This window comes from Sinocyclocheilus anshuiensis, unplaced genomic scaffold, assembly GCF_001515605.1.
Source record: "Sinocyclocheilus anshuiensis isolate Anshui unplaced genomic scaffold, SAMN03320099.WGS_v1.1 scaffold23, whole genome shotgun sequence".
Classification (NCBI taxonomy): Eukaryota; Metazoa; Chordata; class Actinopteri; order Cypriniformes; family Cyprinidae; genus Sinocyclocheilus; species Sinocyclocheilus anshuiensis.
Genome location: NW_015552545.1, coordinates 61,328 through 73,536, shown reverse-complemented (window position 1 = coordinate 73,536; position 12,209 = coordinate 61,328). Strand labels below are relative to the sequence as shown.

General features: G+C 37.0%; 1 protein-coding gene across 1 annotated transcript; it reads right to left on the bottom strand.

Moving 5' to 3' along the window:
- Nucleotides 1-1,428: 1,428 nt before the first annotated feature.
- On the bottom strand, nt 1,429-11,965 carry LOC107664066 (reticulophagy receptor FAM134B-like). The gene is made up of 9 exons (XM_016454509.1): nt 11,539-11,965; nt 10,665-10,771; nt 10,505-10,535; nt 4,699-4,825; nt 4,101-4,185; nt 3,656-3,778; nt 2,943-3,013; nt 2,673-2,796; nt 1,429-2,050 (listed from the first exon to the last, which is right to left on the bottom strand). Exons 1-9 carry the CDS (start codon nt 11,787-11,789, stop codon nt 1,593-1,595), a joined length of 1,377 nt encoding a protein of 458 aa, XP_016309995.1. The 5' UTR covers nt 11,790-11,965; the 3' UTR covers nt 1,429-1,592.
- Between the last annotated feature and the right edge of the window lie 244 nt (nt 11,966-12,209).

Here is a 12,209-nt window from a genome sequence, read left to right as displayed (position 1 = left end):
TGTGACATCAGTGGTTCAACTGTAAAGTTACGAAGCTACGAGAATACTTTTTTGCACAAATAAAACAAAAATAACGACTTTATTCCACATTTTCGTCTCTACTGCGTCACTTTTGGGCGCGCGTTCATGACAGTATCATGACGCGAGCGTGTGGCGGCGCCGGCGCTGACCCAGATCCGGCATGATGACGTTATTATGCCGGATCTGGGTCAGCGCCGCCACACGTGGCAGTTACCTTGCTGTCTATGGGAGGGTCAGAGAGCCCTCAGATTTCATCAAAAATATCTTAAATTGTGTTCCGAAGATGAAAGAAGGTCTTACGGGTTTGGAACAACACGAGGGTGAGTAATTAATGACAGAATTTTCATTTTTGGGTGAACTAACCCTTTAAATACATTCTACATGTTACTTTTGCCTGAAAATAAATCTTAAGGTTCTTTGTGTATATTAAATAGAAAGCATTCAACCAAAAATTATTATTTACTGAATCTCATGTCTTTCCAAACCTGTATTTCTTTCTTCTGTGGAACACAAAAGATAATATTGTATGCAACTGTTTTTGTCTATAAAATGAAAAGTCAATAGTCTAAAACAACATTAAACACAATTAATGACAAAATATTCATTTTTGGGTGAACCATCACTTTAAGAACTGTTTGATGAATATTCATGTGAATATAAATCAAAATCTGTTCAACTTTGGTGCCTATGTGCTCTAGTGCCAGGTTTGTTCACTCTAAAAGGTGAAACTTGAAAAATGTCTAAAACATCTATCCATGCAAAGGATTACACCATGGCTGTCCAAACTCGGTCCTGGAGGGCGGGTGTCCTGCAGAGTTTAGCTCCAACTTGCCTCAACACACCTGACTGGAAGTTTCTATGCCTAGTAAGAGCTTGATTAGCTGGTTCAGGTGTGTTTAATTAGGGTTGGAGCTAAACTCTGCAGGACACCGGCCCTCCAGGACCGAGTTTGGACAGCCCTGGATTACACTAAGACCACCGGCTTTTCAAAAATCCTTCATGAAAAATACAAAAAAATTAGAAAACAAAATATTTAAAATAAAAATACATATTCATTATGTGCATTTCACTACAAGGTGTTTCTGTTTGCTTATAAGTGCTATCCTGATTGTCAGTTAGTGGGAGGCCCTTACTCTTTGGCCATGAAGCTTTTTTATTTTTAGAAGTAATTAAGCGAAGTTGAAAAGAGAAAAAATATTTGGCAGCAAAATATGGAGTATTCTGCATCTACCAGCCCTTTAACATCTAAACTCATGACAGTACTCTGGTCCATAACCCTCTGGTCATTGGCGGGTTGGAGGTTGACAGGAAACATTGTGAAAAAATTTCCTCCGATGACCCACTGAGATGGAGCTACGCCAAAACCAGCCACTATCATCTTCCCCATGAAATACACAAATAGCCTCCTTCCACAGATGACTGTTTTAATAGCAACTGAATATAACTGAATCACACCAGCAAAGTAAAACAATGGAATATCTTCATTACTCTGGACCTTTCCCTGTAAACCCGAAATTTATGCTCCCACCCACATCCCATCACAGAGGGAAGCGGAACCCCTCTGAATAAAATCACTGGCGCCCCAGTAGTTTGGACAGAAAGCCTGAAGAAGGTTTGCTAGGTTTAGACGTTTCTGCACGGCTCGCCCGGTCCAGCCCCAACTCGCCTTCCAGCTGTTCCAGCTCTGACTGGTCCAACAACTCAAAGTCCTCTGCCTCGCTATCCGATTCCTCGGCCAGGGCCTGGACCAGCATTGGCGCTACCACCGCCTCCAGGCGTTCCTGCATGGCCGCGGTTACTGCTGCCGTGATTACGTCTCCAGCCAGCCTCTGCACAACCTCCAGGGCCTGGGCAGCTGGGTCCTCGTCTGACTGTGTGGACCCGACCCTGCTGGGATGGGCTGGTGGGGTGGGCATACCAATGCTCAGGTCTTCATCGTCATCTCCATTTGTCCCCAAGCCATTGTCCAAGGAGGGAAACTCTGGTAGTCCACCTGTGAAGACCTCCTCATCACTTCGCCGGTCTGAGTCTGTGTGAAATATATAAAATAAATACAGAAAACATAAAAAAAAATACTGCTTGAATTGAGATATACACATTCAACTGGAGCACGATTTGGTCTAATATCTATTATTTAATGCCTAAAAACTATATTTTAAGTTTTTAATGTTTTAGACATTACAGACATACATACTTTCATTGTAATGTTTTAATATACAAAGAACAGCTATAATACATAAAGAATGGCTTTCCAATATAGAAGCCTGACATTCATTCATTTCTTAAAACTCCTTTTTTATAATCACAACATGCTGATGGCTAACTGATTCCAGTATACTAATATTTATTTATTTATAATATACTAACATATAGTACACAGTAAATACCACAGTTCAAAAGTTTGGGGTCAGTATGATTTTTTCATGATACAGTCAAAAATATTTTTAAATACAGTAAAAACAGTAATATTGTGAAATATGAAATAACTTTTTGAATAACGTTTTGTATTTTAAAATGCAATTTTATTTTGCCTGTTTGCTTTGTTACATACGGTCTATCTGTATAATTTTTTATATTTAGACCTGCCAAATCACCCACATACTACACATACTTTATATCTACATATTTCTGGAAAAGGTAAGAGAGCTTACCTTCAGAGATTTCTGTCTGAGGTGTGTGTCCCTCTGAAAGGTTAAAGGTGCCATTGTCTGTCCATGTTATTTCAGAGACCTCTGTGTCTAATATAGACAGCTCTTTGCACATGGCGGAGTCCATCTGTAATAGATGCTCAATATCAGTTCACACACAGACAGGAAATAGACATATTATGTATATTATATTATTGTCATATCATGAAGCCCTCACAGTCTTTAGTGGCACATGATACCAGTATCTGGCGAGCCGTGTGGCAGCGCACTGACCTTGGGGAAAAGTGCAGACAGATCTGCTTCAATGCTCTCTCTCTTGGCTTGAGACTGGAGTATCCTTTTCTCTGGAGCATGGAAGGAATATGAGGAATGCAAGTCAGCCATGACTTTAAATATTTCATTCAAAACAGAATCAATAAAAATACTTCAGTGTAATCGAAAATAATGTAAAAAAAAAACAAAAAACATATATATATATATATATATATATATATGAATGTATGATGTAAATGTAAAAAAACAGAAAATGATTTATATGCTTATTAGAGTATTGCTTTGTTAACTTAGCAACATGCTAATGTCAAACTCCATTGAACTCAGTCACCCTTTAAGAGTGCTATATGTGTAGTGTGCAGAGATGCAGAGGTGTGCAGAGTTTCCATACAGCGTTATTTTTGTATTATTTATATACTATCATAGTATTTATTCATAGTTTGAAAATTGAGGTTAAACATTTACATTTAGCTTTAGTATTATTTTTACCTGTTTGCTTTAGGTTTAGTAATTTTAGTACTTCAATTTAAACTTTTTTTATTTCAGTTAATTGCCAAGGCAACAAACAAAGTTTTTCAACTAATATTTAATGTTTATTTTTAATAAAAATTATTTTGGGGGTCAACATTCAAAAATCCATTTCCTGATTACAAGCTATACTGGAAATAATGTAAAATTTAGTCATTTCCTGTGTGTATTTGAGATACATGTACCATGATTCTCTTTAATTTTCTGAAGAAACTCGCCCACTCCAAAGTCCAGTTTCTGCAGAACTGGTTCCAGCCACATCCCGAACTCATGTGACGACACCAAAGGCCAGAGAAAAATGCCCAGCACTGCAGTAAACAGATGTAGAAACTATTAATGTACGTGTCACACTTACTAGTGTGTTTATGAACCTGCTGACTGCTAGGAAGAAAGAGAAACCAGAGACTGAGTGAGAATATCGTCATGGTTACATTACTAGGAATCCACTATCACATGATAAACGGACTGTTGGATGTTCTGGAGTGTGCTGGAGGTAAATACAGGAAAGGCTATGCACAGCCTTAGCCAATAGTAGCATGGTTACAATCAGTTGTACAAAAGCTAAAATGAAAAGATAGGGCTAAAACTATTAATCACCATCTTTTTTGTGTATCTTAATTTGGCACTTACCTAAGATGTATGAAATAACAACCCCTGGAATGTAACGTCCAAGTATTGCCAAAAAAGAACACATACTGCACACCAGCAGACAGAACTGCAATGAGACACAAACCTAAAATGGCTCAGTTCACTGCAAAAGGATAGCTGACATAAAATACTTTTGGAAAGTTAATAACCTGCTATGTGACATGCTATACTAAATAATCTAAATCTATTTTAAATATCATTTTGCTAATTCTTTTAGAATTATTATACATGCAGCTTTTATGAGCTCATTATGAGACTACACGGAATAATTTTACATTGAAAACATTTATTAAAAATACTATATATATATATATATATATATATATATATATATACACACATCTCAGTGATCTTATAAATTAATATTAAGTCCACTGTCAGGCCATGAAAAATGAACTAGAGGCAAAATTGTGGTTAAAAAAAATTGTGAAAAATGTAGAAGAAATGGAGACATGATACCCAATATATATGTTTCCCTTTATACATTCATACAAATTTTAAACTACTAAATCTAGACTAAAATCTAGAATTTAATGTAAAAAAAAAGGTTACATTACGCACCAACTAAATCCGTCCATACCTTGCCTGGATTCTGTTGCTTAAAAGAGGAAGTCTCCTCAATGAAGAGCTTGAGGCTCGACCAGAAGTCTGTGAATGGAGATCCTGATCCAGATCTGCCCTCCTGGACAGAATCAATGACCTCCCAGCTACAATTAAAAGACCAATGAAATAAATGATCATTAATGTTAAACCAGAAGTAAAGATCGACCGTTTTTGAAAAAGCACTTATTAATTAGTTCATTAATTTAAACAATGTACACTTCTTTAATTATCACTGCATATCTGTTGAACACATATGCTGCTATAAACATATTTGTAGTGGCCTCTTCTCAACCTCTGGAACTGTGATATGACACAAACATTCCTTATGTGTCTATAACATTATAGCTATACAGTGTGTATACCTTTGAAGGCAGATTCTAGCACTATCAGAGCACACACTACATGTGTGAAATAGTTCACAGACTGAGTGATGACTGCAGAAATGTACAAGAGGATTCTTATAATATCTACAATGGGTTCATGAGATAACTGAAACAGAGGCGACCTGAGAATGCCTGATTTAGAAATGAGGGAATTACTGCACACTGAAAAACTTGGCTTCACTTATTTGAAGGTTCACCCAAGACTGATATTCAGAATTCATTATTGATATTCAAATTCTTGTTTTAAAAAAATATATATGATTACATATCAATCTATTTAGGTCCTTAACTGACAGCTTACATCGACAAACACATTTTTAAATTCAGAAATCTCTATTCTTCGAGTCCTCTAGGACTCTTTGATAAGCTTAAATCACATTTGATGTTACATGGAAAGTTCACTTTCATGGAAAGTATAATGTGAGTTAGCTTTAAATGCTTTAAAAATAAATAATGGGCAGCTAATAATAACATCAGATAAAAAGTCAAATAAATGTATTTGGCTTTGAATAAATTAGTATGACTTTCAGAATGGGGGGGATTTCTGGGCACAAGATAAGCATCTATTAACAGGCGGCTTGTTAATGCCCTTTATCTGTTGTTATGCGCCCCTACTCCTATCCCCTCACAGCTGTTGCCCTACATTTCCCGTCTCCAAAACAAACCAAACAATGCCACCTATATGTCGAAAACTTTTCAAAACACAATGTCCATCAAATAAACAGATCAACCCCAAACTTAAGCAAAAACATGCTACACATAAGCCATGCAATTAGGAACTCTTCTACAGATCAGCTCGAGCTGCATTTCCTCCGAAAGGTCATAAACCAGTCACCTCCACCATTACAGAGACATGTTTCCCCACCGGAGGTTTCCTATTAAACAGAGCGCATGGGGGGCATGTGACTATGAGGCAACGCAGCTCACATTAGCATTTCACCATCGACCATGTGGCAGATACAAGCGAAAGTGCCAGAGAAAGTGAGCTCAGGCTTGCCCAACCCAGACCAGAGCTGACGACTGGAGATCAATGAGGTGTAATGCTCACAAGCGTTAAGAGATTTCATCAGATGAGATCTTTTGGGAAATCTGCTTGTTGACTGGCGCCATGTGGTGTTTGATAGCTAACGCTATTTGAAATCATACCGCATGGCATGTTTGCCACTGGTAAATGTTACTTAATATCATGTGAAAACCAAATAAAGTTGGCTGCCTCAAGAAAGTCCTAAATCTTTTAAAACCAAAGAAGATGTGTAGAAAAGCCTCTAATGTCTCTGTAAATGCCAACAACAGGTGACTCTGGATTCTGAAAATCAAACCGCTAGACTAGCTGACTCCCATGCTAATCGCTAAAACAACAACGAAAGCTACTTGTCTGACACTCAAACAGACCCAGTGACAAAATAGCCCAAAACAAACAGCTGAGGAATGCCACTGAAAATCAATAGTCTCTTAATTTGTAAAAGTGTTAAAAGACCCTTGGGATTGCCAATTGCAATACTTTAATCATGTTTTTAGCTTATCTGTGGGTCTGTCCACATACACCTCATTCCACATGACCGACAGGTTCCATGGCTGTGTCGTGTACATGCACGTATCAATACCTATAAAGTCCTTGTGACAATTGACATGAACTTCCCAAATGTTCCAAAACAAGGGTCACCATGGAGACCACACGGCCCCAGATGCATCTGATGCATGATAACTGACATTTGTAATAATTTGGAACAAGCTCATATCTGAAACATAACATCTAACTGCGATGTAAGTAAGATTAAAGCACAATTTTTCAAAGACAAATATCACTTGATTAAAAAAAAAGTCACAAAATAAATGTGCAAGTCATCCAAGATATACAAAATTAGCCTCTTGGAGGTATAAATCACATAACACTGATTCTTAGTATTCAAAGTTAACAACCACTCTTTACAATACCAATTTATTCAATAGAGTATTTTTTTTTTTTTACCTCAGTGCTGATCCATGGTCTTCAGCAGTCATCTCAAAATCTCTAGGTTTCAACATGAAAAGCGTTCAGGTGAGTGTGAAGGTGAGTGTGTCAGTGATATGTTCCCGAGTTCAAATAAAGTGTTGCATGAAGCCACACGAGCTAGTGTTTATGTTGACCAAGGCCTGAGCTTCACTATTTCAACCGGTCAGGTCTAAAAATACCAGTCACATAGCATTCCACAAGCAGGCATCAGACAGACAGTGCTGGGGCATGAACACACACACGTACAAACACTCCACATAATACCCCCTCTTCACAGAATGAGACCCTCTCAGAAGAGTATTTTGAATTTTTTCTCAGTGAAAAATCTCCATACAGGTACATGCGCATCATAACAAAGAAACTCCCTGACATCACAAAAAATGTCTACCCTTTTCTCTCTCTGTTAATCTCACTGATTTATGATAAATTGATGTTTTGTTGTGAATGTTTTAAAATCTCATTATACTGAAAGAAATTATACATTCAATCACACGAACAATAAAACTCAAACAAATGATCAATAAAACTACGCTAGCAAACATTCAGACAAGAGTCAGCTATATAAGTAGAATTTAACAATGTTCTCAAGACAAGGGTATTTTTATAAATGTCCATTTGGAGCAGGTTGTCATTTTTTGTGTGTTTTAAAAAATATATATTTATATTTCAAGATTGTCAATTTGACGCAGGCTTTCACACTTTTATTTTATATTGTAGAAAAATATACAATTTATTAATCAAATATGTATTTTTCACAAATGTCCTTTTGGGACAGGTTATAACATTTTTTTTTTTTAATCAATATTTACATGTTTTAAATGGTCTAATTTATTAATGATAAATTATTACTAATATTCGTTGGCCAAAACAATGGTTTGCTATTTTTGTACATTTTACATTTTGGAGTAAAAAGTATAAAAACTTGCCTAGTCTCCCCAGTATATGAGACAGTAACAGTCGTCTTTTTTATTGATATCACCTCTTTATTTATTTAATTCTATCTATTATTATTATTTGGTCATTTGACTGTAATGAAATTACCATGACTTGTCAGTTGGTCAGCAAACAACTAATACAAGTCATCTAACCCTCACTCAGCCTTCCTCCGATGGGCCACTGAGTGTCCAGACACACCCTTTGTCTGTTAGTATCCTATGATGTGATTGGCTTCTCAGTTGGGACACTCCAAAATCCTCCCAATTAAAAATGGCAAGGAAACACAAGAAAGGATTACCATGACTCCTGAGCGCACAACTGGCTGTGTCATTCTACTCACCATGCCACCCACAGACATGCAACAGTCTGAAACATAAACTCAAGTTTCACAATATGACATGCTTCCACAGGACAAAACAACCCACTCTAGTGCATACGTCACAATGTACAGATAAACAAAACATTTTATCATTACAGATGGAACTTATTAGTACAAATTATTGCAAGTATACTGTGCAAACATTTGTAGCAATGAAATAGTAACTAAATTCGTATTACCATATAACTTCTGTAACTTGGAAGTTTTATAAAAAGACAAAAAAAAAATAGCAGATTTTTCTCAAAGGTCTTTTAATGTGAAATCATCACACTTTAAATTTAATGTAATGTCTATAAAATACACTACTACAAAAAGTAGGGCACAACAGAAAGCTCTTTAATCCAACAGCCATGGGAGGACGGGGGGCAAAGGGGTCAGAGTGAAGATCCGGGTAAAGACAGCTGTTGGAACAAGACTCACATCAACAGCAGTCGGCAGAATTGAACAAGCTGAGACAATCCAGCAGCTGTTGTTTAAGTACCCAAGGTTTTAATGAGGCCCGTCTCACGTAAACACCACACTGAAGATTACTACACTGGCATCTCACCCACTGGAGCACAATGGTGCCATTGCATTTGTTTTTACCATAAGCACGTAAACAATGACTGGGCAACTTCGGTCAGAGTACAGCACGACGCAACCCGGATTAAAATAATGGAAAGCCGAAGGCCATTGATAAGCAGTATTGGATAAATTCATCAAGCCTTTCACTAATCCAATACATTAACAAACTTAGGCCAACTTTCAAAAGTTCTCATATACAATGATTTGACTTAAATATTGATTATATACCGGTAATCTTTACTCACTTGGACACACTCTTCAAACTACTGCATGAGAAAGGTTACCAGTGTCGTACATTTCTAAGTTTCAAGCAGGCCAGGAGTACTTTGTTAGATTTCTTAATTAGTCTTGATCTCACAACGGCTCCTTCACAGCAGCACTGGATTTCCAAACTCACATGACAGGCTTTATGGATTGCTGAATGTCATCAATAATGCCAATAAGAGGTATAGGACGCCCTCTAGTGGCTACAGGCTGGACTGTAGCTGATGAATGGAAAATACTTAAAGGGGTCATATGATGCGATTTCAAGTTTTCCTAGGGGCGTTACATTTCCGATGAGTGCTTGCGGTGTTCGGCCAATCACAATGCACTGGGTCAGCTGGCCAATCAGAGCAGACTGCGCTTTTCGGAAGGAGGGACTTTGTAGAAAACGAAGCGTTTGAGAGAGGCGGGGCATAGAGGACCTACAATAATGTACAGTATTTGAAAAATAATGTGTTTTTTGAACATTAAAGCATGTCAACATATTCTGTTACACCAAATACACAAAATAATGATCTTTAAAAAAGCATCATATGACCCCTTTAAATTGTGTATGTGCACACAGCATATGCGTTCTTAAATACAAAAACAGCTTTAAAAATACACTCAGATGTGTGCCCCCTCAAATTTTTGAGTCAAGTACATTTTCAGTGCAACTACCAAAAAAAACTATTTGTATATTTGTTGTAGGTAGATTTGCTTTAAATTAAAATTCTGTCATAATCTGTCATGTTTTATCAAACTCATATGAATGCAAAAGGAATTATTAGTGAACGTAAAAGATGCTCTTTTCCTCAAAATGAAAAGAGGATGCATTAAATTGATCAAAAGTGCTTTTTCAATGTTACAAAACAAATTCAATTTTTTTCTCTTAAAAAATCCTGTAAAAAAAACTGTCTCATGGTTTCCACAAAAATATAAAATAGCTGTTTTCAACATTAATAATAAGAAATATTTTTGAGCACCAAATCGGCATATTAGAATAGCTTATGACCATGTGACACTAAAGACTGGAATAATGGCTGCTGAAAAATCAGCTTTGCCATCACAGGAATAAATTACGTTTTAAAATATATATATTTTTTTAATTAAACTTTTTTTTACTTGTAATAATAATAATTCACAATTTTACTTTATTTCTGATCAAATAAATGTAGCCTTGGTGAGCATAAGACACTCCTTTTTAAAAACATTTTAAAAAAACTACCGAATCCAAACTTCTATAGCTAAATGATTTGAATTGGTGTGCCTGCTCTAAATTTACCTGCTTGTCATACTCCTCCACAGAGAGGCTCCTGTAAGTAGGAAAATAAACATTAATGGGATCTACACTGGTGTGGACACCACATCAACATTTGTTTCTATTCTTATGAATAACAACAGTCACACATGTTAGAGTATTATGGTATGAAACAAACCCACACCTCTGGATCTGGAAAGAGCCACATCTCTCATCAGCTGTATCATCACGAAGAGAGACACACACATGGAGATGAGGCTGAACACCCGACAGGGACTAAGGAACACAAACCTGCATGGAAAAACAAACAAACAGGTTTCCCATCTTTAATCATGTGCACAGTTACAGTCAACCGACATCTAACTATCACTTTCGTATGTGTAGTGCTTGTTTTGTTTTTTTTAAGATAAAAGCTGGAAGATTATCTAAGATCTGTCATCATACCTTTAAAAACAACGCATGTGTTGTTATTATTTGTTTACAAGTTACCTCTTATGTAAAATCATATGCTTTGAGGGTGAAACTAATTCCCAATTGCAAACCAAATTACTATTTATACAGTCAAGTCAGTCAACCCAAATACAATATTTATCGACATGCCACATGATTTCTTTCAAACTGAATATAAGCCAAGAATACACTGACAACTTTTATGCATGCAGGGAAATTCTGAATTCAAATTGTAAAAGTTTGTCTGCAAAAATTTATTCATGTTATGCAAAAGAAACTATTTTCACCAGTACAAAAGGTCCAACACCTACTAATAGCAACACAACTGTAGTGAAGTCCAGTGCAACCACAGATACAGAGAAAATGGTTAAGGGAAAATGCCTTAGGGGCCAGTATACAAAAAAAAAACGTTAGGCCTGCTGATTTAATTAGGCACAGAAATGTAGTCCATTGGAAAGCGTTAAAGACTGACCGATATTTATTGTAAATAAATGTAACATTCCATTTAAACTCCAACATCAGTAAAAGAAAAGGTGATGTTTACATTCATAAATTCTGCATTCAACTGATGTAACGTTAATAAAAATATGCTGCGTCATGTATCTCACCAAAACGCTATGTTTGTAGTTGCGAAGAGAGCGGAAGTCCATAACGGTCTCTTCCAGTTAATCAGCTTTGATATACGACACAGAGGATAAGTGTCTGCAGGGTGTCGGACTCCCGAAGGTTGCTCTTCCTCTTTCTCTGCCATCTCTCTTCCACCTGAGTTGAGTGACTGGGAGGAAGTCTCGCCGACGCTCTTTCCCACCGGCTCCACCTCTGAAGCATCCAGGCTGTCGCATCCACCCTGATTAGCCATAGCAAACGACCGCGAGCCCGCTCCCCGCTCCTCACGCGCACTGCCACTCGTCTGCTGTTGTTTAGTCGCTGACGTCACTCAGAGGCAGCCCCGGGTTGCTGTTGGGAACACTGACGTCATCGTTCAGTCAGCTGCTCTGGGTTACCGGTGCATGCAGCTTATTGCTCGCAATTACAGCCAAATCAACGTTTTGTTTGATTTTAATTCATATCACAAGGAAATAATGCATAAATTTCTTCTAGTCTTCTTTTTCTTCTAGTTCATCATCTTCACTCTCAAGTTTTGAAAAATAGTTCTTCTTTAGCCTATATGCTTCTTTTCCAGCCATATGCAGATAATCTGATATTTCATTTCTTTTGAAGACAAAATATGAATAAGCTCAATACGCTTTTTATCCACTAGGGCGCAGTGAACATTATT